The 27,544-nt window shown below is 55.7% G+C and overlaps 2 protein-coding genes across 2 annotated transcripts; one reads left to right on the top strand and one right to left on the bottom strand.

Moving 5' to 3' along the window:
• Positions 1-1,222: 1,222 nt before the first annotated feature.
• Positions 1,223-14,361, top strand: RTRAF (RNA transcription, translation and transport factor). The gene is made up of 8 exons (XM_080592372.1): positions 1,223-1,376; positions 2,903-3,027; positions 4,451-4,550; positions 5,746-5,832; positions 6,818-6,906; positions 9,594-9,662; positions 13,257-13,305; positions 14,021-14,361. The coding sequence occupies exons 1-8, from the start codon at positions 1,316-1,318 to the stop codon at positions 14,173-14,175; spliced, it is 735 nt and encodes a 244-aa protein (XP_080448498.1). The 5' UTR covers positions 1,223-1,315; the 3' UTR covers positions 14,176-14,361.
• Positions 14,362-14,562: 201 nt separating this feature from the next.
• Positions 14,563-27,370, bottom strand: NID2 (nidogen 2). The gene is given in 24 exon segments (XM_080592371.1): positions 14,563-15,312; positions 15,401-15,513; positions 16,184-16,307; positions 16,562-16,719; positions 17,289-17,460; positions 17,633-17,762; positions 18,386-18,555; positions 18,690-18,911; positions 19,127-19,363; positions 19,863-20,078; positions 20,171-20,258; positions 20,260-20,291; positions 20,377-20,520; positions 20,618-20,746; positions 21,123-21,266; positions 21,369-21,593; positions 21,748-21,948; positions 22,108-22,353; positions 22,433-22,582; positions 22,850-23,205; positions 23,511-23,596; positions 23,599-23,745; positions 25,774-26,082; positions 27,095-27,370. Coding segments are annotated over 24 exon segments (4,008 nt in total). The 5' UTR covers positions 27,293-27,370; the 3' UTR covers positions 14,563-15,301.
• Positions 27,371-27,544: the final 174 nt, after the last annotated feature.

Raw genomic sequence — 27,544 nt, 5'->3', positions numbered from 1 at the left:
ATTTTTTCTTTTTTTTTCCCTTTTCCATTTTTTCTTTTTTTTTCTTTTCCCCTTTCTCTGTTTTCTTTTTCCTTTCCCTTCCTTTTCCCCATTCTTTCCCTTTTCTTTTCCCTTTTCCCCTTTCTTTTTTTCATTTTCTTTTCCCTTTTCCCTTTCCTTTCCTCTTTTCCTTTTCCTTTTTTCTTTTCTCTCTTCCTTTTCCTTTTTCCTTTTTCCTTTTTCCTCTTTTCTTTTCTTTTCTTTTCTTTTCTTTTCTTTTCTTTTCTTTTCTTTTCTTTTCTTTTCTTTTCTTTTCTTTTCTTTTCTTTTCTTTTCTTTTCTTTTCTTTTCTTTTCTTTTCTTTTCTTTTCTTTTTTTTTTTCCTTTTTTCTTTTCTTTTTCCTTTTTCCTTTTCTTTCCTTTTCTTTCCTTTTCTTTTCTTTTCTTTTCTTTTCTTTTCTTTTCTTTTCTTTTCTTTTCTTTTCTTTTCTTTTCTTTTCTTTTCTTTTCTTTTCTTTTCTTTTCTTTTCTTTTCTTTTCTTTTCTTTTCTTTTCTTTTCTTTTCTTTTCTTTTCTTTTCTTTTCTTTTCTTTTCTTTTCTTTTCTTTTCTTTTCTTTTCTTTTCTTTTCTTCTTTTTTCTCCCCTCTTCTCTTCTCCCCTCTCCTCTCCTCTCCTCTCCTCTCCTCTCCTCTCCTCTCCTCTCCTCTCCTCTCCTCTCCTCTCCTCTCCTCTCCTCTCCTCTCCTCTCCTCTCCTCTCCTCTCCTCTCCTCTCCTCTCCTCTCCTCTCCTCTCCTCTCCTCTCCTCTCCTCTCCTCTCCTCTCCTCTCCTCTCCTCTCCTCTCCTCTCCTCTCCTCTCCTCTTTTCTCCTTTCTCCCCTTCTCTCCCCTTTTCTCCCCTTTTCTTTTCTCCCCTTTTCTTTTCTCCCCTTTTTCCCCCTTTTTCCCCATTCCCATTTTTCCCTTTTCTTTCCCTTTCCCTCCCCCCCCTTTCCCTCCCCCTCCCGTTCCCCCCGCACCGCAGCGAACCCCGCGCAGGCCACGCCCACCCCTCAGACCACGCCCCCGGACCAACCACGCCCCTTACTCTGACCACGCCCTATCAAACCACGCCCCTCCTCGAAAGCCCCGCCCCCTCCCCAGGCCCCGCCCCTTCCCTCCCCCATACCCATGAACCCACCAGAGGCCCGCCTCCCCTCCCTCCCCGCTCCCCGATTGGCAGCGCCTCCTGCCCTTCACCCCGCACGGACCAATGGCAGCCGTCCGTGCGAGAGAGCGAGCGGGGCGGGGAGGGCGGTCCTTCCGGTGCGGCCGGGCGGCAGGGGCAGGGTGGCGCCATGTTCCGCCGCAAGCTCTCGGCGCTCGACTACCACAACCCGGGCGGCTTCAGCTGCAGGGGTGAGGGGCCACGGGAGCCCTCGGGGGGCTCCGCTTCCCCCTCACGGGGCTCCCGGCCTGACGGGGCTCCGTGCCCGCAGGCCTCGCGGCGGCCCGGCCCGGCCCAGGGGCCCAGGCAGCTCTCAGGGCCCCCCCCCCGGCTCCCTCACGGTCTCCTCACGGGCCCCCCCCGGCTCCCTCACGGTCTCCTCACGGGCCCGTCCCGGCGGCGGTGCGGAGCTCGGGGCCCGGAGGGTGCCCCGCAGCCCCGGCAGCCCGCTTGAGGCCCGGCGGGCGGCTCGTTCCTGACGCGGCGCGCTGCTTTTGCCGTATATGCGGTTTTTTTCGCTTAAAAGGGAGCTGTAACAAATGTTATAGAGAGCCAGGGTGTGCTGCTGGGAGCTGGGGGTCGGCTGCTTAACGGCTTGGCTTCAGGGCTCGTCTCTCTTTCCAGGCGCATCTGCTGTCGTCTTCTGTTATCGCGCACCCTTAGCTCTTTGTAGTTGGCATTTTTTTTTTCCTCAAGGGTTTGTTTTGGCAGTGCAGAAGCTGTAAAAGTTGTTACTGAAAGCTGTAATTCACGGATGTTGCGACCAGGTGTTTTGTATGCCACCTTCAGTGGAAGTAGGACGTGTAGAAGTTGTAAAAGTTACTGAAAGCTGTAATTCATGTACGTGTAGAAGCTGTAAAAGTTGTTGTTGAAAGCTTTAGTTCACGTATGTTGTGACCTTGTGTTTCTTACACCACCTTCAGCGGCAGCAGGACACCTCGGTCACGCAGAAGACACCCTTGATAGGTAGAAATAGTCCCTGATACAGTCCTCGTCCCTGCTGGGAAAACCAGTGTGCTTACCCCAGTCTGAGCTGTGGTTATTAACCTCATTAACTCAGGATATTAAAACTCATCCAGCGCCCAAATATCAGCTGGTTCCTGAGGTGCTGGTGGTGCTCGAGAGCTGCGAAGCACAGGTGCAAAGAAATTGCTTTGTCTGGTACCAGCATCTTCGGAGCGCAGCCTCTGTGTTGTGGAGCTCCAGCTCCGAGGGGTGAAATGTTGGGTCAGCAACCCAGAAAAGTTGAGGCAACAGAGAAGGAAGGAAGAAAATGCCCCTGCGCGGTCACGGGATGTGTGCCCGTTGTTCTTTGGTGCAGGCTGGGGTTTGTTGCGGCAGGGGACGTGTTTGTCCAGGCAGCAGAGTTAGGAGCTGAGTTTCTCAGTGTCGTTGTTTCACTTTTCCTTCTTTGCTTAGTAACAGTTCTAATTGTCTTCCTAATAAAAACAGTATTTTGGCTGATGCCTTTTAGTGTAGTCCGTCCACCGTAGCCCATTCAAAGCAACTTGAAAAGTGGAAAAAGCTCCTACTGTTGAGTTTTGGTCAGAGGTTATCCTGGAATACGTGATTTTAGTGTTAGGTATATCTTTCTTCGTGGTAATAAATGAAAGTGCCCAGGGGCACCGGGGTTTGTATGAATCGGATCAGAATTTAGGGGCTTGTTTTTGCCCTTAAGGTGTTGGTTGACTTTTGCTCTGTTTATTCCTCCCCGCAGATGAAACAGAATTCAGGAATTTCATCGTCTGGCTTGAAGACCAGAAAATCAGGCACTACAAGATTGAAGACCGAGGGAATTTAAGGAACATACACAGCGAGGACTGGCCCAAATCATTTGAAAAGGTATTTTGGTGTTCCAAGCACAAACTTAAGCTATAAACGTGTCGTATGTCAGTGACAATTCACGGCTTCTGCAGTGCCTTAATGTGAACGACTGAATACTTGCCCTGTGTCTGAACTTCTCAATTTCTGGGAATTTAAATGTATAACTGAAGCCAAGCTGTAGGAGTTAAGATGGTAGAGCTTCTTGTGCGTAATTTTCGCACTGCCGTGTTTTTGCAGTAGCTCCTGTCCTAGTCTTTCTTGCCCAGATTGATTTAGCTGTTGAAATTGGCCGCAAACAAACAGCTTTTTCTGCATTACGGTTGTTCTGTACCAAAATGAAATCGGGTTAGGCTGGTACGGGCTTCGCGAGAGGCTGAAGTAAAGCTGCTGCAGCTCAACTCCGTGCCTCCTTTTAGATGATTTTCCGCTGCTGGTGCGAAGCGTGGCAAGCAGCCATGGCTCCGCGAGCGATCTGCGTGCTCGTGAGCACTCTGAGTCACCGTAGGCTGGTTCTGTGTTCGTTCCCGCTTCCTTTCTCTCACAGCGGCCCCAGGAGGAGCCAAAAACGCTGCTCCTGATGCTCGCTGCCCGTTAATCTCGCTCGTTTTTCCTGGAACCGTTACCCTCGTTCGCTGCCCAGGAGGCTTGGAGCTGCAGTGCTTGTGCTTTGCTGGTGGAAGCCCAAAGCGCAGTGCCAAAGCTGATGCCAGGGTAGTGCCCTGAGCTTTAGGCGTGTGTGATACCACGATTACTGTCTGCTGGTACCGTTGTGGTGTCGGTGGTACTTAGCTGCAGCCCTGTGCCGCACCGCTCCACAAAATCTTTCCTGGTGAGGCCAGACTGCCCTTCTCTGCGTGCCTGCCAGCAGAGCTCACCAGCTCGTGTGCATCCCAGCCTCGCTTTGTTCTCCCCTATTGCACGCAATTTTTGCTCAAGGGAAAAATTACGTGTGCTGCCCCCTCAGAATCCTCTGATTTTCATGCAGATGGTTTAAGGGCGTTGTTGTACCTCGATGCCGGTCTTCTGAGAGCTTTGGGTGGCGTCATTCCTCCTTCCTGCTTTAGGTGGGAAGTTTTGCTGTACTAGGTTCTCTGTCCTTCTCCCCCTCGCCTCCGCTCCCTGTGTAAAGAGAACGGAGAGCAAAGGAGTGTCTTTGGGTTCCCCGGTTGTCAGTCTGATGGTAAATGGCATCAGTTACCCACAAAAAAAAAACAGGTTCCGTTATTAAATGGCAGACTGGAGCAAGCTGTGGAGTGAGGCGCTCTCACGTGCCTCAGGCGGATCAGATGCTGCAGCAGGATGTTCTGTAATGATGCTTCTTGTTAATAATTCTAACTGTAGGGACTGTTCACAAAGCAGTTCTGTGCTCCTCGCTAATCCGTACGAGTGTTTCCTTCCAGTCCATAACACCTGTTCCTTTTCTCCTCTTTCTGCCCCACAGTATATGAAAGATGTAAACTGTCCCTTCAAAGTACAGGAACGACAAGAAACGGTGGACTGGCTCCTTGGCTTAGCAGTGAGGCTCGAGTACGGCGATAACGGTATGATGAACTCCTCCAGCATTTCACGTTGGTGGGGAAGCCTGGTTGGCTATTCAATGTTATGGAGTGTTTGCAAAATTAAGACAATGTCAAAAGTATACATTGCTTTCTTTTTTTAAAAAAATGCAATTTCACGTGCTTGGTTTGGCAGCATATTCAGATGTGAACTGTTTCCATTCAGCTCAGCTCCTGTGGGACAGCGCAGCACCATACTCACATTTCCTGCTCTGTTTCTGGGTGTAGCCAAACCCGTGGTATATATTTATCCCCTTCTCCCCGTGGTGTTGCCTTTATGAGAACTTACTCCGAAGTCTATTGCGGGCTTTTTCTTTAATAGTGCACGCATTCAGATAAGTTATTCTTAAACCCTCATTCCACAGGGAGCAGATCCTGAACCCTTGGGAAGTGGGACAAGGGTATGAAAGAGTTGAATGGAGCCTCAGCAGTCAGCAGCAGTTTGGTTACAGGGGGAATGCTGTGCATTACGAATGTAATTACTGCAAACATTATAATAGGCAGAGTGCTGTTTTCCATTACCTTTAATTGCTGCAGGGCTGAGCTCTGCCCAAGACAAGGACGGGGTGTAAACCCTTGCAGTCCACAAAGCTGGTTCTTAGTCTGCCATGCTGGTGAAAGTGAGCTGCCTGGGACTCAGGTTTACGTGGAGATGGAGGAAACAGCAGAGGTTCTGCCTCTAAGTGCTTGAAAAGCACATCTGTGGGGCGTCTCTGAATGCTGCAGTCTGTAAAACACAGCCTGCGTTGGAAGTGGTTTGTTCGCTGATTAGAACCACCCTGAGCCCGCAGTTCTTGATCCCTGCGTGTGCCGCTGCTAAAGGCAAAGGGCCCGTCTTAGGTGAACTGATGGAAGTTGCAGCTCGTCCAGCTGCCTTCTGGGAGGCCGCGAGAAGAGTGTCATGACTTAAGTGTGGAGCGGGCTCCGATGCTGCTCTGGATAGTACGTGGTAAGCCCTGGGTGGGTGGGAGCTGTTAGGACAGCTCGCTAGGACAGCAGCCTTCATGGGGGGTTTAGCGAGGGGCTCCAAAATGGCAGCGTATCAGCCAGCAGGCTCCTGGGCGTGCACCGCACCCCAAAAACGCAGCAAGTTTGGCTCTAAACTTCTAACTAGTTACCTCTTAACCACCCAACACTTACCTCACCCAACAGTGATCATGTTTGCTTCTCAATTTCACAGCTGACAAGTATAAGGACTCTACCCCTGATGCTGCTAAAAATACTGACAATACAGCAAAGAACGCAGAACCGCTGATTAACTTGGATGGTAAGTGTGCAACAGCATTGGATATGATGGCTGCGTCGTACACAAATGTCTTCTGTGGCCTGCATCAAGTTCTTTGGATTTTAAGCTGTCGCCGTACTATGATACATCCAACTTTTTAAAGCCACGTTTAAAGCTTTAGGAATGCGGGGTTCATATACTTCTTAATGCTGTCCCAAACTGTTTCTCTGTGAACAGTGTTCTGAAAGTTACCTCCAGCTGTTTGTATCTGCATTCCTTCTGAAGGACAGAGAAGCTGCTCCCTGCGAATACCAGGTCTCTGGGTGTGCACTGGTGCAGACCTTTCCCTCTTGGGGAAGGGCAGGGGCACAGAATCTCCCAGCAGAATGAGGTACCCAGAGACTTGAGCAGGTGCGAAGAAGTTGGGAGGGCTCTGAGCAGGCAGCGAGGAAGCAGCTGGGGGTTTTTTACCTTTTCCTCGTGACCACTATCTTTCTTGATGGCTAGGCATGTTTGCAACAAGTAGGACTGGTGGGAAAGCAGCCACTAAAAATAGCCTGAAATCCCCCAAATCTTCCCTCGTTACTCCTTGTACAGAAAGACAGCTAGCGACTGGCCCTACTCCCAGCCAGCAGGCGCAGGTAGAAAGCTTTCTAAAAGAGAGCGTCTTCACGATAGGCTCTAATTTCAAAACCTTAACACTGGTTTCCTTTGTAGTAGGACGTGTGTAACGTGCTTTGCATTGGGAGCAATGCTGCTTGTGCTTGGATGGGGTTCTGCAACCCGGTTACAAAGCCTAGTGGCCCACTTTCATTGCTTTGTACCTTTTATAACCGTGTGCAGGCTTCAGCCTTGCACCAAACCGATCGCTTCCCTTCTGTTACTGCTGTGGTGGCCAAGTGGTTGCTTGCTGCTGTGTCTGTGTGGCCTGCACGCTTGAGGGCAATCTGATACCATGGAATCAGGAAGCTAATGATCTTCTGCAGCCAGTTAAACTATCGTTTGTTTTAATTGTTATTTTTCACAGTGAATAATCCTGATTTCAAGGCTGGAGTGATGGCTTTGGCTAATCTGCTTCAGATCCAGCGACATGATGATTACTTGGTAATGCTTAAGGTGAGCTTCATGGTTTTCAGGTCTCCTTTCTTCTCTTTTTGTTACCCAGTGGCTCCTGTGCATGTGGTACCTTGTGGTGCACATTTACTGATAACTATGACTTCTTTAGGAACAAAGAGAAAGTTTGTGCCTTTTCAAGTAGATAAGAACACGCAGTATAAATCACAGAAATTAATGCAGGGCTAATTATCTTGGTAAACAGTTTGATTGTAGCTGAGTTCCTGGAATTGCAATGCTAGCTGAGAACTGCTGTTCAGGATTTGAAGTGCTCTAGGTTAGCAGAAGTTGCTTTGTGAGGTTTCTGTAAACCTCAGAAATATTGATGGACACACTTGAAGGCTAGCATTGCATTCTAGTTCTAGAAGTGAAAAGAGAAACTTGAAAACAGAGGCTAAGGGATGCAAAGGATGCTTTAAAACAACACAGGGAGAAGCCACAGTTAGATGCTGCCTCCTCATGACTTTTGGGTCCTATGAATCCTTTGTTCCTTGTCATTACCAAAGTCTGTTTAGTTTATTCTTAACAGCTGATTATGGCCCTTAAATGCAGTAAATAAGCAAATTAATTTTGTAAAGCTCTTCTTGTGACTTTGGGAAAACTAGTGACTTAGTGTTGGAATTCTGTTACCTGTAAATTTCAGGTTGAGGCTGTGTTCTCCAAGCCCTGTATTTAGTGAGGTGGTGGCAATCCAGAGTTCCTACGCGATCACGCCGTAATATGGAGATACACTTAGCTTTGTTTGGCACCAAAGTAAGCTTATTTCGCTGAACAAGAGAATAATGCCCATCCGTTACAATATGCCAGATTTACCTTGGAGAAACTAATGCAGTGAATGGGTGATGAAGTTTGTGTGGTGTAAGTCTGTAACAGGTAACACATCATCGTATTAGCCTGGGTTCCTGAGGAAATGATGACCTAGAGTTATCCTGTCAGCTACCTTCTCCTTTTCTCCTGTATGGTGTCCTCCTTCGCTTCCCCCAAAAGCCCTTGAATCCTTTACAAATCCTTAAAGAGAGGTGGAGGTCTCAGTTCTCCAAACCCATGAAGAAAAAAACAAAAAAAAAAACATAAAACCATAAAGTAAAAAAGGATACGAGGTAGAGGAGACCCAGTGAATGGTGCTGTTGGGGATCTGTAGCGTGATCTCAGCCCTTGTCCGGCAGAATTCCTTCAGCTGCTCTTACAGATGTGTCTCGAGGCTAGCAACCGTTATCTGGGTCCACCTGTTTGGTACTAACAACCCAGAGTGTGTGTTCTGCATGAAAGTATTTACATTTTTGTCATTCTTTTGGCATTTCTAGTCTCACTTTTTTTTTGTTTGGAGGTAGTTGGACAAAACCACAAGCCTGAATTTTCCTCCTTTTAATTGCCTTAAGAACAGATTCTTGCGATAACAATTTGTCGCACAAACAACAGCAATGCTGGCCTTCAGGGCTTGATGATAACGAAATGTGTCAGTGAAACTCTTGAATTCTACACCATGTTGCCCGTTGCAATGCCCATACATAGAGATTATGATGCATGTTCAGCCTTAGACGCTCTGGAATGGCTCCGTAGGGAAGGCGGAAGGGTGCGAGCCTGACGCAGGCATCTGGCCAAACCTTGGCCAGAAGCAGAGAGGTATTTGGATCCCCCCCTTTTACTGTTTGCAATTTGGGAAGTTGGTCACAAACCATCTATGTAACACAGTTACACGCTTTTTCTAATGTAAAAGCCACTCAGGATTCTCCCGTGTGAGGTCTGCTTTCACTGCTGGAATTTAAAGCTAAGCTTCTTATCAAATCACTTCTTATATCCAGGCCAATTCCCTCAGTTAGATTTCTAGAAATGCTCACTGCCAGCTTTTTAGGATCACGTCTCCGCTCTAATCGTGAACAAAACCAGGAGAAATCGTGGGGGGGAAACATGAAGCAGCATGACTGCTTCTGTCACGTTTGGCTATTCATCAGGGAAGGTCTGCAGAGTGTGTTTGACAGACCAAGTGTTTTTTGGTGGAAGAATGCCTGCCTGGTATTTCTTTGTTTGTTTCTGGAGGCATTTGCAGCTGTAGGTATCACAACTAATAGCTCAGTGTGATTTTGCGCTGTGTTCTGGAGCCAGTAAAAACAGATGAGCAGCAGGATTGATAAGACTCTCTTTTTGTTTCTGTCTAGAAATAAATATTTTCTTGTTTTTGTCTTTTTAAAGCCTGGCTGGGTAGCCTCGTTCCAGGTTTCTCTGTATGTGAAAGGTGGCTCAGTACCTACTGAAAGATCCCTGTAGGGGGAATTCCTTCCTGAAGAAGCTGTATTGTTGCGGCATTAGAGGTGGAACAGTGTAATCCAGGCAGCGTAAGCTCAAAAATAAAAATGCTGCTGCTTCGGGATCGTGACCAACTCAATTTAGGAATGGCAAACTTTCTTGGCTGTTCCTAGTACTCTGCAGTTTCTGGCCCGCTGGTGGCTGAAATGAACAGTGTGGCGTCCTCACCTCTTTTGGTTAACCTTCCCCACTCTGCCTGCGTAAGCTGCTCCTGACGAGGAGTAGTGCTGTTTGCAGGGGTGTAAGGTCCGAAGGAGTTTTCCAAAAGCCTCTCACAAAGCTGTGGTTATGCTGCGTTAAAATGTTGGCTCCTTTTCCCGTGGATTTTCTGCGAAATGCATCAAGACGTAAATGAATGACTCTGGCCTTTAAATGTTTTTTCCTAGGCGATTCGCATTTTGGTTCAAGAGCGCTTGACGCAGGATGCCATAGCGAAGGCCAATCAGTCCAAGGAGGTTTGTATATACAGCGCACAAGTCCGGTGTTAATTGTTCGATGCCTGCCATCTCTGTTTAAGTGGGTGCTGTTTAAACACTTCACTTAATTGGGTGCTGAAAACTTGCTTTGCTTTGCCAATTCTGAACCTGGAAGACCCAAAGGGGAGCGTACAGAGCTCTCGGCTCAGTTGTGTACAAAATGTACGTGTACAATACCACATGTGAACAGCTGTTTTCCCATCCTAGTGTGCACTAAAGGGTTACAGTTCATCACAGGAGGACCACAGTGTCCAAAGAAATACATGCCCTCGCTTTCCTTGGAATCAGCAGGGTTGGCTGCGTGAGCAGGTGAAGCGTTCCTTGTATGGAGTGTTTTGCTGCTCAAGTCTCACGCGTTTGAAGAATGGGATGTCGGTCACCCAGCTCCTCTCTCCCTTCCCCCTAAGTGAGAAACGGCGAGGGAAACGTCTACAATTAAGCCTCAGATTCCGCAGAATTATTTCTTAACAACGAGCTGTCTGTAAGACGTTGTTTGTGGGTCGGATGAATAACGCGCCAGCGATTCTCTGTGAATTGACTGTTTTTCCAGATTGTCATTTCTTAAACATCCCAGTTCTCCAGCATTTGGCATAGCAGCTGTTGGCGTCGGGTATCGGGTGCAGCCAAGGCAGGGAGCCTCTCTTGCCCTGCAGATTGTGTTTAGAAATGTCCTTGCTAAAGCAACTGGGTCTGGTCAAAGAGGGCAAGTCCCTTCATCTTTTCTGGCAGCTGTTCAGAGCAGCCCGTGCTTTATTTGTTATCATAACGCTGCTTCTGGTGTTTACGAAGTGGCAACTGCAGGTGCTCAGAAACACAGTGCAGTCAGTAATTGCCAGGAGCCTTGGGAACAGTAAATCAGAGCTTTGGACTCCTATATCCAAAGATATAAAAGAGCAGGAAAATACAAAAGCAGCTGGGATCGCCGTATTCGTTTTAGTTTCTTTAACTGCTGCTAACAAAAGGCAAGCCTTTGTTGTTGTTTGCATAGCTGCAAAGCCGACATGCAGGGACCAAAACGGGATTTTCCACATTTGGCAGAAGATCTTTGAGGATCAGGGAATTTTTTCATAACAAAAAGCAATATTCAGTAGGTCCTCAGAGCACGATCGGGTTGAAATGTCCCGGTGTCACCGAGTGTGATAACGTCACTGGAAGCGTGTTCTCGTGATGAATATTAATTTCCAAGCGAGGTGGTGAAAAGGCAGAGGGTTGGAGGCAGGGAAACAGCTTTTCCTGTGCCAGTAGCGATCATCAGTATCGTAATACACTGGGTAGATGGAGAAAATATCTAAACCAGTGGGGACAGCTGGGTCACGGGATAGGAGCTCGGGAAAATAAACCTCTGCTCCTGGCTTTGGCTGGCTTGGTAATGGTCAGAATACCAGCCAGTGACACTGTGTATTAAACTCTTTCCAGGGTCAAGACTTATAATTGTTTGACTTCTGCATGGCTGAGGACTTAATGCATCTCATGACATTTTGTATATTCTTGGCAATGTCAAGATACGGTGGGGATAAGATAGAATAGACGTAGAAGCGTCCTCGCTGAGGGATATGTATGCTGAGGACACTTCCACTGCTGTGCTTGCAGTTTACAAAATAAAATGAGATTTATCTCGGGCTGTCAAGCTACGGTTTTAAAGATAAGGAAGACAGGTTTTAAAAAATAATATTTTGAATGGCTTGCAGTTCAGTGTCTGGACAGGATTCAGATTGGTACCAACAGGCTCTGAGCCTGTCTTAGGCTTCTTCCCTTAGCTGATGAGTGTATCCCGGGTAGGATCAGGTGCAACAAACGCCGTTGAAGCAGTCCTTCAGGATCACTGTAAGGGAGCTCCTGGAGGCTGTGCCTGCTACAGGTTTAAAGGCACAATAAAGGGGGTACATTTTCCCCCCTTCTTTGAGATCTGGACACTCTTCTCCTTCTGCTCCCAGGGTATCTAGTTTTATTGTCGACAGCTCCAGTTACAGAGGAGATGCCTGCCGTGGTCAGGCCCGTTGCAAGCATTTTGTGCAGCAGTTTTATTTAAAACTTCCGGGTAAAGTGAGGCTGTGAAATGACCTGCTCTGCGTGGTAACAGCTGGAAAAGTGCTCTTCGTTTCTCTGCCTGTTTGAAGCCACTGTGCAAACGAACACGTTCCTTTTCTGGTCGTGGCAGCAGCGGGTGCCGGGACAGCCCAGTGCCCGCTACAAGACCGCTGCGGGGCTGGGAAGGGCCACGGCCACTGCTCTGCCAAGGGCAGCTTCCACCAGAGGGAGCAGACAGCAGCGTGAAAAGGGAGCTGACATCAGGGTGGGGGAGCAGGACAGGGGAAGCAAGGGGTGTCTGAAGAGACCGGCTGCTTTCTGGTGCCACTGCGGTCACTCAGCATCGGTCACTCAGCATCGGAGGTGCCTGCGACAGCCCGGGGGAGTTTGTCAGCAAAGAAGTGGCTGAATCAGTACTCTGGTGTTCCTGAAACGTGTTAAGGTGGCAACGAGGTCTTTGCAGTCTTAAATATAAAGCTATTAAAGCATACTATGGTCTGATACTGCTGGCTTCTGTCTGAAGCGGCACTAGCAGTATTCTTAGCAACAGGCTGTTTAAATTTTAGCAATAGCGTGCACTCATGCAGATGTTTTTAAGATTATATACCCCATTATACATATTTATGTATATATATTTATATAGATGTATGTTTATAGATATACACATATATATATATATATATACCCCTTTATATTAAGATTATATAACCCTTTAAAAGAAAACCTCACTGTGTAGGAGGTTTGTAGCCCCATCACTGTAGAAACTAATGGCATTGAACGTGGATGTTTTTGTTGTGCAAGGCGAATGCTGAGAAGTTACATAGTCGGTAAAAGCAACCTCTAAGATTTTCATTGTTTAAATCAATTTCTGTGTATGCTGAAATACGCTGAACGCTCACTCACCATGACAACTTCTCCACAGCTGAGGAGGGTAAAAGAAGTAGAGCAACGCTTATAAATAACCGCTAATAAAACTATAAAACTTCTACTTGCGCTGTTTTATAGAGCAAGTGTTTAGAAAATCAAGCGTTTAGATTTATTCCTACGCTCAGCGCTTGAGAAAATGCTTCGGAGGACGTTGATGGAGGCTGCCAGTTCAGTGCCTGAGAAACTCACTTGATTACAGCTTGCTTCCAAATCAGACAATGCTTTGAAATCTGGCAGCTGTTTAAATGCAATAGTTACCAAGAAAGCCTAGTTTGTGCGTGCTTTTTGTTTGTGTCTGGTTAGGGATGTTGCTGTATTGGGTGTTCTCCTGCAGTACAGCTGGTTAGCCTTTTAAGGATTGACCATGGGCAGCGTGTATTCAGTGGGACTCTCTCGACAAGTAGGGGAATATTGTTAAGGATGAAGGTTTTTCATTATTAATATTCTGTGTCTGATGTTTCAGGATGCACGAGCAGTCATGTAATTGAGCATGATGATTTTTTGAAGTTGTTGTGTGTCCTCTCCTCCAGAGTTATCTGGTGTAATACTTGATTTTATTTTCCAGGCATGCAAAATGACATTTCTAATTGCATTTGAACATGTTCTTTCTTTTTAAAGGGTTTGCCTGTTGCTTTAGAAAAGCACATTCTTGGTTTTGACACAGGAGGTAAGCAGCTCGCTTCATGTTACTTCTAAATAGCTGTGCTTGTCGTTGTCAAAGTAGATCACTGTCAAATATGTAGATAATGTGTACAGTAAAAAAAGCGTGATTCTTCTGGAAGCCTGTAGTGGAAAGAATTGCTCCCTCCCAGCTTATTTATGAGCACTCCTGAGCATTTTGTGTTGGAACAAAAAAGCACAAATCTTAGCTGTGGAATATATTGTCTGGGAGTAATGCTTCAGTGACAGCCACATTTGCACCCAGAAGGAATGCCTGTTACTGTTGCCTTGTACAACCTTACTCCTACCAGCAGAGGACCTCTGTGCTTCTCCCCTGTGTTCTAGCTACCTGATTTACCTAAATCTAACAGGAGGCAGTGCAAATTGGCCTGACCTGAGAGTTTTTTGCAAGCAAGAGTCCGGTGGCACGGGCTCCACTAGTCTGGCTTCACTTTTGCCCCGCGTACAACTGGGTTACTACTTGGAGTGCTTCATACTGACCCAGCTTGGCTGGGGATTGCTGCACAAAGCCGAGTGAGATTTTGCAGAGCACCCTGCCCCTCTCTAGCAGCAGGGAGAATTCCTGAGAAAGGAGCTCCTGTTTCAAGTCTGGAAACTACAGGCATGAATGAGCCGCACAGTGTTAACTTAGATTAAGCTGTTCTCAAGACCTTCGAGTCAGATGTAAATGCTTGATGCTTCTCTTTTTGCAACTCACCCAGATGCCGTTATCAACGAAGCTGCCCAAATTCTGCGACTGCTGCATATAGAGGAGCTCCGAGAGCTGCAAACAAAAATTAACGAAGCGATCGTAGCAGTTCAGGCAATTATTGCTGATCCCAAGACAGACCACAGACTGGGGAAAGTTGGGAGATAAAGGGATTAAAGCTTTTAGTCCCTTGTGTACTTAGTACAGCTAGGAACTATGTGCAACTCTACAAGTCTGGCATGCAGTTTGAAATGGATATTATTTTACTGATATGAAAGAAAACAGGAAATTGAGTTCTGACTGTTCTAGTGAGTTACCGTTTTTCTTTAAATAAATGAAGTTTGGGAAGTAGAAGCAAGTTGTTCTCATTAGCTCTGAGTTGGCAAATATGGCTTTTTTTTCTTTGTGTTTGGCTTTGTGTGGAGAAGGGAGTGTTTCATAAAGGCTCTGGAGATTCCTCTTTTGCTGAGGTCCTGCCATGTGAACAGCTTGCTCCTGGCTTGCTCGCTGCTTCTCCACAATCCACCTTACAACTGACATACTTAAATCCAAAGGGAAACGTAAAACAACCATTTTATTCAATTATTGAAGTAACCTAGAAAAAGTGAAGCATTACAACTTAAAATGTATTTCTGAACATGTATTGGTCTCCGTGGGTAGGTCTATGAAGGCACTCAGGAGAACCAACAAGCATGAACAGATCACTTCTAGCATATTCTTCTAATATAAATACTAAAAGACATGCATTGAGGCAGTGTTGAAAATACAGAATTGTCTTCCGGAAAAAAAAAAAACAAACTCCCATGCCTTTGCTGTATCACAAAACTGTTCTGCACGCTTCTCTGAACGTATACAGTCTTCAGGGCTGTAGATGACTGAGACCCAGCAAGATACTGCATCCAAAGCTTCCCCCATGTGCTTATTTTTGGTTAAAAGGACCTGTTGGTCAGATTGTCAAACTAATGAAATTAATCTATCCTCCCAATAAAATAAAACATTTGAATAAGAAAGCTATCCTTTTAAATTTGCTTGCATAAGCAAGAGTTAGAGTAACGGCCTAGGATTCACAGGACCATTTTTTTGTAATAAATCAATGTTTTTTCACTTTAAAAAAAATACAGTAGTAAAGACTTGAGGTATAAATTCAAAAATACACGATGATCTTTTGCAGGAAGGTAGGTTGCTTCGTTGGCCTTGGTTAAGGGGTTTTCCCTTTCAGTTGTATGCAGTGACAGTTTTCTGGGTCTGAAGTTTTTTGGGGTGCAAAGATTGTTGTTTCTTGAAGTTGCGGTTATCATTTCTTTGCTGCAGAGAGAAATTCATCCCTTTAGCACGTCTGCCGTGTAACAGCTGCCAGGCAAAAGAAAAGGATTGGGTTTCGTTGGGGTTTTACCTCCAGGGCAGTAGGGATAAACTGCGGTTATTCCGTAGAGATGCGATCGGTGCTCTGGCAGATACTCTTCGGTAAAGGAGCCAGTTTCCTTATTGACAGCTATCACGCCATCCCTGTTGATAGAGAAGTGCTTTACTTGTGTGTTCTTGGTTTTTAACCCCATCTACATGCATTTTAAGACAGAGGCAGCTGAAACGATCGGTCCGAACACCTGCAGAGCAAGGCGAATTTGCCCCGTAAGATCTACACGCAGCTCATTCCCTGCACTGCTTTTTGGTGACATGGAATCGCGGAGGCAAATTATCTCCCCGAGAGCCTCGTCCAAGTGTGGCAAGAGTGTTTGTTGTAATCTGCTAAGATTTGACTGGAGCTTTGAGAGCTTCCAGCTGGAGCGGGAAGAGGCGAGTTCCCGATGACCCTGGTGCCTTGGGTGGTGGGGGAGAGGGAACGAGCGGGGACAGTATCTTTTCCTTGACCTAATCTACATCCAGAACCCTGTGCCAAGTCCTAGTTAGAAAAAAAAAAACAAAAAAAAAAAAAACGCATTTTCTGTCCCTCCCAGGGAACTGGGGTTGTTTCTAAACAGCTGTTTGTTCTGTGCTCTTAAGAAAGATTTACAAGCGCCTGCTGCTGACCGTGGCACTGCAGAAGACCCAGGGCAGCGCTCTGGTGAGGTTCCAGGACGTGGGAGTGGGCTGGGGACGGCGTTTTGCATTTTTCTTTCCCCCCTGTAAGCTGCTCGCTCAGCTCTGGCTGCGGCGGGGAGCAGGTTCCCTCCCTTACCGTCTCCAGTCGGTGTGGTAGAAGTGGTCGGCGTAACTGATGATGCTGAAGGGGTAGTTGAGGTTGTTCTGTATGATGCGCCTGCCTGCCCCGTCGGGGAACGTGCACTCCAGGTTCTTCGTGCCTTTTCACGGGCGAGGTGGTTACCCGGCCACAAAAAGCAAACAAAAACTGCGTTCAGCAATTTTTTTGCAGCAGCTTCTCAGCCTAAGGCCGCAGAAGCAACTCGTGCTGCGGGTCCCCCAACCCCGTCACACCGAAAATCTTCCGGACAAGGCCAGCAGAAGGGGATAAAGAGGACCGCAGGTACCCCCAAAGCCACACACAAGCGGTTTTCTCCCTCGGTGCTTGGTGTGTGACCCGTCCCCAGAGAGTTACCTGCGTCTGCCCAACAGAGCAGCTTGGAGAAGGGGTCGAACGTCAGGCCGTTGGGCAACCCGATGTCCTTGTTCACCAGCACCCTCCTGTTGGCCCCGTTGACCGTGGCCGTTTCGATTTTCGGTGCTTCCCGATTCCAGTCGGTCCAGTAGAGGTTGCTTGGGAAATAATTACACAGTGAGCAAACAGGGCACGCACCCGAAAGGGCTGAGGGGGAGCGTTGGCTGTCTCTTCGTGGCCGGGTCTTATCAGGAAAGAGGCTTGGTTTTCCCCCTCTTGCTGCCTGGAAGAGCTCTTTATTCGATTTGAAAAAAAAAACCTCTAGAAGTAAAACCAGAATGATGTCAAACGTGTTTACGACCCGAGCTGTAGCTTCTAGATGAGGGAGAGCCTCGGGAGCAGCGCATTTGGTATTGCAACAGCACCCTAGGGGCACAGCTTGTGTTTTCAAGCAGCGTGGTTCAAAGCCTTTAAAAATAATCCTGATGCTGAAACAGCAGGTTTAGCCAAACCCAGAGTTATTAAAGAAAAGGAGGGCGAGGGAGGACAGAGCCCATCTTCTTAGGGGGGTGCGGTGGAGGAGAGCAGCTCCCAGGACCAGGAGGGGTCTTGGCACCGCTGAGCGCCTCTGGCTCAGTGAATCGCCCCGGTCAGCCCCGGTCCCACCTCAAGCACCCTTCAGGAGGTGAGCAGCCCCACAACAACCCCTTAAGAAATGGGGTCTCACCCTCGGACGGGGTCCACCGCGATGGCCCGGGGGTTGACGAGCTCCGTGTCGAAGAGCACCCGCCGCTCGGAGCCGTCCAGCCGGGCTCGCTCAATCTTATCGAGGCCGCTGTCGGTCCAGAACATGGCTCTGCGCAGGTGGTCCACGGCCAGCCCCTCGGGGCTGAGGAGCCCTGCGGGAGGCGACGTGTGGCTCCTGGCCCAGCTCGGCAGCGGGAGCCCCCCACCGGCACCGGGGGACGCGGGACCCCAAAGCGGGACAGCCCCGGAGCCGCGACGGGCACCAAGTGGCGCGGAGCCATCAGAGGTGGCTCTGGGCGGGTGACACGGGTGGAGGGGACGCACCTGAGCTGATGACGGTCTCTGGCTCGGCGCCGGGCTCCAGGCTGGCCCGGCTTATGGTGCGGCCGGCCACGTCGGTCCAGTAGACCGTCCTCTCCCGGCAGTCGTAGTCGATCCCCACCACGATGGAGCCCTGGTGGGGTGGGAGGGGACACGGTGAGATCCTGCCGCGAGGCTCGGTGACGGCCTCGCTCAGCAGCCAGCACCGGGAGCTGCCCAGGACCCTCCACGAGGCGCAGCAACGGGGAGAGATGCTCAGAGCCCTTTTCCCGGGGAAAACCCCGCAGGCTCCTCCTGCAGCCGGGGCTCTCAGGCCAGCTGCCGCGGGCGCACACCCACGGCCAGATGGGTCCGAAACCCTTCGGCTCCAGGAGAGCTTCCTGCAGCAGCGAGGCCAGCCCGAGGCCCTGGGATGGGGAAGGGAATACTTGGCAACCGGCGCTGCGTTTCCCCAGGGCACAGCGAGAGTCGTGGCTCAGCTGTTGGAGACTCTCCCTCGGTCTGGCCTGGCTGGAGACGCTCCAAAAAAGAGTCAGAGGAAGGAAAAAGGCAAATTTTGCAGTAGGGTCGCAGCCGACTCCGGACAGGAGAGCCCTGAGGGTGCCGGTGCACCCTCGCCTTGCCACCGACCCGGTTTGGGGCTTGCCTGTCTACTGGGGGCCAACTGGAGGGAAGGGAAGAAGCGTTCTGCCGCCTCCTCCTCCTCCTCCTCCTCCTCGCTGACCTCCCGCACCCCCAGCACCCGCGATACTTTACATGCAGGGAGAGCAGGGTCTTCGCCTCCTCCTTCTGCAGCCGCGTGCCGTTGAGCGGCAGGTAGCCGATCTGCTGCCCCTGGGCGTAGAGCAGGAAGGTCCCCGTGCCCGGCGGGGACACGTCGGGCCGCGGCGAGGGCCGGACGCTTGGCGGCGCGACGCTGGGGAGACCTGGCACAGCATGGGGCGGGGGGGGGGAAAAGGGACGGGGATGGCTCGCAGAGCGTCCTCCCCTCGCCTCCACGCCCCAGCGGTGCTGGACGGGGGCGGGTTAGACGCAGGGTGCCGGGTCCCAGAGCTCTTACATGGCGGGGGGCTGCCGGGCTCCGAGCGCGTGCCCTGGATCTCCCTGCCGCTCTCGTCCACGCACCAGCAGTACCCGCTGTCCCCGTGGCACTGCAGCGGGGTGAAGTGGCCCCCCGCGTCGCACTGCGGCACGTACTGGTCGCCGCGGGGGCTGCCGCCGTAGTGCTCCAGCAGGCTCTGCCGCCAGCGCTCGCACATGCTCGGGGGCCGCTCCGTGGGCTCTGGCACGGGGAAGGGCGACGGTCACCCCCCCCCCCCCCCCCCCCCCCCACCCACGCCGCGGGTCCCACGGGCAGGGACGGGGTGCTCGGGGATTTACCAGAGCCCCCGGTCCTTGCTGGGTGCGCCTCCACCCTAACTAAGGATGCTGGAGGGGCACCCCGGGGCTGGGGTGATTTGGGGAGGGGACGTGCTCCCCGCTCCCGTCGGCACTGACCTGGGTTCCCGCAGCGCGGCGGTGTGCTGCCCGGCGCCGTCCTCGTGCCGGCGATCTCCTGCCCCGCGGCGTCCACGCACCAGCAGTGCCCGGTGCTGCCGTGGCACTGCAGGGGCCGGTACCCGCCCCGCTCGTCGCACTGCGGCACGTGCCCGTCGCCCACGGGCGAGGGGCCCGGTGGCACCGCCCGCGGGTACAGCCGCTCGTGTTCGCACGGCGTCAGCTGCTGGGAGGACCCTGCCGGCGGCGAAGACCACCCCCCACCCCAGCCCCGGGATCAGGGGGGTGGCAGCTTGGAGCAGCCGGGCACCCCCGGCTGCGGGTGCTGGGTGAGGCTCCGGGGGCTCTGCTTGTGCCAGGGGGCTCGGGGATGCCCCCCCCCCCCCCTGCAGCCCCCTTCACTCCAGGCTGATGCAGGAGGCACCCCAATGGCCACCAGCACCGTAACCCCATAGCCAGGGTGCCCTAAAGGTCTGGGTGCCCCCTGCGGTGCCCAGCACCCATGCCCTGGGAAAGGGTCCCCTCCTCTCACTGCAGCCCCACCGTCCCCACCCTGCAGCCACGCAGGACAGGCAGGGGCAGGGAGAGCTCAGCCCCCGCTCGGCACCCTCAGCACCACCAGTAGTGCCGGGAGATGCTTTGCCCAGCACCTACACGTCCACCAATCCCATAGAAACACCAACAAAATCCCGCAGGACCCACCCTGCCTCCCCTCCCCGCTCCCGTCGGCACTGACCTGGGTTCCCGCAGCGCGGCGGCGTGCTGCCCGGCGCCGTCCTCGTGCCGGCGATCTCCTGCCCCGCGGCGTCCACGCACCAGCAGTGCCCGGTGCCGCCGTGGCACTGCAGGGGCCGGTACCCGCCCCGCTCGTCGCACTGCGCCGCGTGCCCCGGCACCCGCGGGTACAGCCGCTCGTGCTCGCACGGCGTCAGCCGCTGCGTGCTGCCTTGCGCTGTTGGGGAAGCCGCGGCACGGGGCAGTGAGGCTGGGGAAAAAAAATCAGCCCCGGGTAGAGGTGGCATGGAGGCGGGCACCACACCTTACCGTGCGTGCACTGGAAGCCGTCGCCCTCGTAGCCAGGCTGGCACCGGCAGGAGAAGGAGCCCGGTGTGTTGTAGCAGGCGGCGGCGGGGGTGACACGGGTTTTCGGCACACTCGTCCACGTCTGTGCAAGGGACGGAGCGCTCAGCCGGGGCAGGGCACCCAGCACCTCCCCACCACCCGGCGGGCACCAGGCACCCCGCTCGTACCGGTGCAGTCGCGGCCGTCTCCGGTGTAGCCGGGCAGGCACTCGCAGGCAGGGAGGCCCCCGGCACGGGGCAGGCAGCGCGCCCGGTCCCCTGGCGCACAGGGGTGGCTCCCGTCCTCGCAGGGATCGGCCGACAGCGCCAGTGCTGCGGGGATATGTGGGTTATGGGGTGGTGGGGGTGAACCCAAGGGGGCAGAGGGGTTGGGGGACGTGGCGCCCCGAATTTCAGGGCTGGCACTTACGCACGCAGGCGTGCCCGTCCTCCGCCAACCGGTACCCGCTGCGGCACTCGCAGCGGTAGCTGCCCGGCGCGTTCAGGCAGACGGAGAAGGGGCCGCACTGGCTCAGGCCCTCCCCGCACTCGTCCACGTCTGCAGGAAGGGGAGACGCCGGGAACCCCGGCCGTGGTGGGGCACCCGCCACAGCCCCCGTTTTGGGGGGCTGCGTGCTCCGGCCATCCCGCCCCAAACCGCCCATCTCACCCCAAACCTTCCATCCCACGGCTGCCGCTTCCTCCATCCCCACCCTGCTCCCGGGGCGCTTCCCCAGCCTCCTCCAGCACCAGAGACCCCCTGGGACCTCAGTTCCCCCCCCCCATAATTCACCAACATCCCCCGTGCAGCTCCAGGAGCTCCTCATACAGCGGGTGTCGCGATGCTGCGGCACATCCCAGCACCCCAAATGGCTCTCTACCCACCGCGGGTGCCCCACAGGGAACGGGGTGCACCGAGCCCCCCCCCCCCTCACCTTGGCAGCCCCGTCCGTCTCCCCGGTAGCCATCCGCGCACTCGCACGTGTATCCCAGCCCCGTGCCGGGCTGGCAGCGTGCCGTCGCCTCGCACGTGTGCGTGCCGTCGTGGCACGGGTTCACCGGGGGCGTCTCAGCATCGTCTGCGGGGCGGGGGGGGGGGCTCGTTAGCGGGTGAAAAACTCCTGGGAGGAGGAACCCAGACCCCGGCTCCCAACCTGGCACGGCCAGAGGAGCGTGCTCACCGTGGGCTGAGCCGATGCGGCCGGCGAGGGCGTAGCGCAGGGCCTGCTCCTGGCCGTCGTAGAGGGCGAAGGCGCGCGCCACGCTCAGCCGCTGGAGCGGGGGCAGGCGGCCGCGGGCGTGCGGGCAGCCCGAGAAGGTGATGTTCTGGCGCAGGCGGTACGACAGGGTCTGGTTGGTGGCCCCCGAGGTGAGGACGTAGTCCCGGTGGGCTGAGGACGTCACAGCTGCAACGGGAACCCGGAGAAAGCTGATTTCCATCTCGGATGTTGGAAATGGGGTGTTTGGGGGTTGACTTGAGCGCGGCACATGTGGACAGCATCGGGGATGCCAAAACCACGGGCAAAAAAAAAGACGGGATAAGCAAACCACAGCTCCTACCTGAGCTGGAGTAGTGGTACAGCTCCTTGTAGGGGCCGACGTGGACGGTGAAGTTCTCCGGGATGAAAGGCACCTGGCCCTGAATGTGGGTCTTCAGGCTCAAGTAGTTGTCTGGCCCCAAGCCTTCGGCCGTCTGGGTGATGTGGACCTGCTCCTCCCCGGGGTAGAAGGTCACCTCCAGGTTCTGGGTGAATTCAGCACCTGGGCAGGAGGAGGGAACGAGCAGGATTGGTTTTCAGACCCAGCAGAGCCCGTGACACGCAGTGGGGAGGTGACGGCGACCCCAACCCTGAGGGCATCTCCAACCCTGCATCTCCAGCAACCCCGAGGGGAGCACCTCCAACCCACAGCCCCGCTCACCGGTGATGCTGAAGCCGTTCTCGTAGCCGGGCTCCTCGAGAGCAAAGAGCCACCCGAAGAGCCCTCCGAGGGGCAGGAGGGGCAGGAGAGCGCGAGCAGCGGGCGCGGGCACCCCGCTGATGGCCGTGTAGGCTCGCCCGTCGCTGCCCACGATGTAGGCGTGCAGGTCGACGTCCTGGAAGCGGACGGGCATCCTCCCCACCTCCAGGCTGCCGCTCACCTTCCCGTTCAGGCGATGCACGGCCCCTGGGCAGGGAGAAAGCGCAGCCCTGGCACCGTCCGCCCCCCCCGGGGCACCACACACCCTCCCCGCTGCGCCCCGTACCTTCGGGCAGGCACTGCCGCCCGTTGCCGTAGTAGGAGGCCTGGCAGTGGCAGCAGAGGCCGGTGGCGTAGTCGGTGCAGAAGGCGTGCGGGGAGCAGCGCCCGTGGTGCCGGGCGCACGTCTCCTTGCTGCCCGCGCTGTAGGTGAACACTGGGGACAAGCAGGGGGGGGTTTGGGGACGTGGGGACGGAGCCACCCCCAAGGCTCCCTGCCTGGCGCACGCAGCTCGCTGCACGGCCACGAGCAGCCCCTGGGCACCCGGTTTGGGCTCCAGGAGCGCGCCGGAGGAGCAAAGCCAACCCATTGCCGCTCAGGAAAAGGCAAACCCGCAGCAAAGAGACCCCTTTTTTTAGGAACCGGCCCGCCACGAGACGTCCCCGGCTCGATTTTCGCCACGGCGGGGCCGCGGCCACTCACCGTCGGCGTTAAAATGCACATCCTCCTCCACGCCCACGCCGTGGTGCCCGGAGCTGTAGGACGCGGGGTTTGCGGGGTAGCTCTGCGGGGTGTCCCCGTTGGGCTGCAGCCGGCGGCTCCGCTCCTGCCCCGGGGCCGCGGGCAGCCCCGCGGGGACGATGCTCGGCTGGCCGTGGTGGCGGGGACGCGGTGACGTGGGCGCCCAGCCGGGTCGTGCCGGCGGCTCCGTGGGCGCTGCGGGGCTCTGCGGTGTGCCGGGGCTGGCCCCCTCACCACCGCCTGGCTCCACGTGCTCCAGGGGTCCTGAGCTGCCCACATGGAAGACCCACACGCCGGGCACCCCCGCGTTGCTCCCCCTGCGCACACACGTGCACACAGGTTGCAAACGCGCGCGGGCACACCAAAGACACCCAGGACCCCAACCACGGACCCATAAATCCGGCCGCAGGGAGGAGAGCTCTGTCCGAAAGCCAAATCTGCTCCCCAAAAGCTTCCACACGCGTGGTGCAGAGCCCCCCCCCAGTGAACTTCATCCCCCACTGCTCGCTGCCCTGCCTCTTCCAGTTTCCACGCAGGCACCCCCTGAGCCTGCACAGCCCCAGCAGCCGGGGCACCCCCCGCCACCCCTGCTCCCCCTGCCCACCCCCGCGGCCCCACGCACCGCTCGAGGTGCCTCAGCGCCTGCTCGGTGCTGGCCACGCTGTAGAAGAGCCCTTCTCTCCTCCCGTCGTCGCTGTCCCCCGCGGCTGAAGCCCCACCCTGGCCGGCAGCTCCAGCTGGACGTTGTAGGACTCCTTGGGCCGCGTCCCCAGGAACTGGAGGCCGCCCTCGGGGTAGAGGAAGATGGCGTAGGTGTCCTCCTCGTCGTAGGCTATGACTGCCTGGAAGGTGTTGAGCTGCCGAGAGGAGAGCGGGACAAACGGACGTCAGCAGGACAGAACCTCAGCGGAGGATCCTGAGAAACCCTGCGCCCTCCAAAGGCAGGGGCCAGGGGTATGCCCCGAAACGCATGCAGGTGGGGCAGCACCTCCCCAAAAAAGCCCCCCCCGTCACCCTACAGACACCTCCCAGGAGTAGGGGCTGCCTGGGTGAACCAAACCTGGGTGCTATGCGCTGCGAGGATGCTCAGCACCTTCCATCCTCCGCAGGAGCCCCAGCGGAGGATGGAAGGCCCCCTGGAACCGCCACGCAGCGGGGTGACAGCCCCGCGCCGTGCCCTGCACCCTCACCGCCCGGGTAACCCACACCTGGGGCTGGCTGCACCCCTCGTCCCCATCCCCACCCTGCCCGACACCACCACCACCAGCCCCCCTTCCACCTTCCCATTAACACCGGAGGAAAACCCGCGCCCCCCACCCCCACCCCCCCACCAGCTTCCCCGGGAGAACAATTTCAGCTCGGTTTCCTCAGGAAAAAACACGCACGTGTGCTCCCGCCGTCCCCGCAGCCGCCGGCTCGGCCGCCCCAGCCCCGAGCACAACCCTTTTACTAGCCACCGGAGAGCCCCCGGCACCGCACGCACCCCGAGCAGGCACAAAGAGCCCCGTTGTCGGCGGCGCACACTCGGGGCATTCAGAGACCCCGCGGAGAGGCAGCCAAAAGGCTGCCGGGGACTGGGGGGGGGTTGGTGACCCCCCCCGGGCCGGATTCCTCCCCCACGCAGCCAGCCCGGCGGTGACCGGGGGACGATTTTTTGGCTGGTGACACATTGGAGGGGGGAGGGGGGGAGGACAGTGGGGACACGGGGCAAAGAGCAGGGGCGGCCCCGAGGAGCCGCAAAGGGCGAATTCCAGCCGAGAGGGCGATTTGTGCTCCCAGCAGCTAAATGCTGGCCGCGGGCTGGGAAGTGTCACGGCACGGACGGGGAACGTGTCCCCGGGGGGTGTGATCGGGAGCCCCCAGCCCCTGCGGCTGAGCCCAGGCTGGGAGCGATGAGCCGCGACTTCCCCGGATGGGAGGCGACGGCCCGTGGGCCAAATCCTGCTTCGGAGCGTGGGGGGGAAGCGCTCCAACACACAGCACGTTCAGGGAGATAAAAGAGGCTTTGGGGATTTAGGCTTTTGGGGTTTTCAGCAGTTTTTGCTTCGGGGGTGGGCTTTGCAAGGGGGAGCCCTGCAAAGCGCGCGCACGAGCTGAGTTTCCGTGCTGCTTCAACCAGACCTTGCATCGAGCGGCTCGTTCCCGAGCAAGGCTTGTCTCAGCTTAAAACCCGATCCAAGCGTTCGGAGAGGAAAAAAACAATTAGGGCGAGAAAGCGAGGCCGCATTTTTGATGGCCGCGAGGTCGCCGCGAGGCCTCCGATGGCATTTCTTCAGCCTCTTTCCCAAGTTTTAAATAGGAGGAAAAAAATGCGCTTCGCTTCCTTCCAAACCTCGCTTTCTTCCCCCGCCTGGCCGCAGCAATCCCCAGCCCGCCACCACGGGGGCCTCAGCTTGGGGACAATCAGGGACGGCTCCCGGTGGCAGGGTGTCACCGTCACCTCCTGCCTCCGTGGCAGGTCACCGGCTCCCGTCCCAGCTGCGGATGCGGCGTTTTTTGGGGAGACCCCGCGGCCGCCAGCGCGGGAAGGCAACGCCAACGCAGGAGCCTTATCGGCACCGGGGTGGGGAAGGCGGAACGCCCGCCCGACCCCAAAATCGGCCCGCGGTGGAAATTTGGAGGCCGGATCCTTGCTGGGGGTATCCGGGCAGGAGGGAACGCTCGCCCCGAGGCACCAGCAAGAGGTTTGGGGACGGACGGCTGAGCCGGGCTCCGCGCAGCATTGGGTTTGGCACAACCTAGAGCCTCCAAACCTACTCTGCCCGCCAGCAAAGCAAGCAGAGCCCGTGAGGCTGCCACGAGTGGAGAGGGGAAGCTCCGTGCCTCCTCCAGCGCCGGACCCGCCGTCCGTTTTTGTGTCCCAGCGGGGAGGACTGGTGCCTCACCTGCGCGGAGGGCTCGGCGCCCGGCGCCAGCTCCTGGTAGGCGCCCACGTCCTCCCAGGTGGCGACGAAGACGCCGGCGGGCACGAAGGAGCCGGCGGTGCGGGGGAACCCGGCCTGGACGTAGCCCGCGGCCTGGTTCAGCACGGCCGGGGAGGTGTCGTGGCGGTAGTGGATGTCCCCCCTGCCGCCGGAGGTGTCGAGGTCGGCCAGGAAGGGAGCGACGACGGGGAAGTCCGTGGGGAAGTCGTCGTCCACGTACTGGGGCTCCCCGGGGAAATCCTGGGTGGAGATGACCCCGTTGGTCCCCACCTGCAGGGAGAAGGGCGCGAGGTGTCGGGGAGCCGCGGGGGCACCTCCCCGTGTCCCTTCCCGCCCGCCCGCCGTCCCCCGGGGGCACGGCACGGGGTCAGGGGGGGGGCCCCCCGAGACCGCACGGCCCCGTGCGGCCGGGGGGGGGGGGGAACAAAAGACCTCGGGCACCCCCGTGAGCTGCGGCTCGGGGGCTGCCCCAGCTGCTCACGGGGGGGAACAGCTGCGGAGGAAAAAGGCTTCTTGTTCCTCGGCGGCCCCGGGGAGCCGGGGGGAAGGTGCGGAGGAGGAGGCGTGGGGACGGAGGGCGACAAGGCACGTGTGGGGTCGGGGCGAGGAGGGGGAGAGGGGGAGAGGGCGTGGGGTGGGATGGGGGGAGAAAGTGGGGGGTGGGGAGGGGGGGGTGGGGAGGGGGGAGGGAGGAAGTGGGGGAAGAGAAGAGGGAGGGGAGAGGTGGAAGGAGGGGGGGAGGGAAGGAGGGAAGGGAGGAAAGGGAGGGATGGAAGGAGGGAGGGAAGGGAGAGGTGGAAGGAGGGAGGGATGGAATCGGAGGGAGGGAAGGGAGAGATGGAAGGAGGGAAGGGAGGGATGGGAGGAAGGAGGGAAAGGAGAGGTGGAAGGAGAGGGAGGGAGGGAAGAGATCACAGAATCGCAGAGCCACGGATGTAAGGAGGGAGGGAGGAGAGGGATGCGAGAAGGGAGGGAAGGGAGAGCTGGAAGGAGGGAGGGAAGGGAAAGGTGGAAGGAGGGTGGGAAGGGAGGGATGGAAGAGGAGAGGAGAGGGAAGGGAGGGATGGGAGAGGAGAGGAGAGGGAAGGGAGGGATGGCAGGAGGGTGGGAAGGGAGGGGTGGAAGGCAGCAGGGTGGAAGGAACAGGGATGGAGGGATGGAAGGATGGAAGGACGGAGGGATGGAGGGACGGAAGGAGGGAGGGAAGGACGGAAGGCCGGCTGGCGGGCGGGGGGGGGGCGGGCTGGGAAGGCGGCGGGGGAGCTGCCGGGGGGGCACTCACGTAGAGGCGGCGGGCGGCGCGGCCGTAGAGGCGCAGGGCTCGGGGCAGGGCCACGGCGGGGGAGCTCTCGTCGTCGCCGGGCCTCAGCCGGAGGTCTCCGCGGGCCGGCCCGTGGGGCAGGAGCCCCGCGCGGGGCAGCCCCCCGGCAGCCCCGGCCAGCAGCACGGCCGCCAGCACCGGCACCGCCGCCGCCCGCATCCCGCAGCCGGCGAGCACCGGGAGCGGCCCCGACGGGACGGCCCCGAGCGGCCGGAGGGGAACCGGGGCGGGACGGGGCGGATCCGAGCCCCGACGGCTCTGCGATTGGGTCCCCCGGCCCCGGGGCCGCCCAGTGCGGCCTTATCCCAAAATCCGCCCCGGGGCCGTGCTTCCCCTCCTCTGTCCCCGTGTCCCCCCCCCTCCCCCCCTCCTCCCTCATCCCCAGCCCCCGGCGGGCCGGGCATCCCGGGG

The sequence above is a fragment of the Anser brachyrhynchus genome, assembly GCF_964034855.1.
Source record: "Anser brachyrhynchus genome assembly, chromosome: 5".
NCBI classification, from domain to species: domain Eukaryota; kingdom Metazoa; phylum Chordata; class Aves; order Anseriformes; family Anatidae; genus Anser; species Anser brachyrhynchus.
This window is presented reverse-complemented; position numbering and strand designations above follow the sequence as displayed.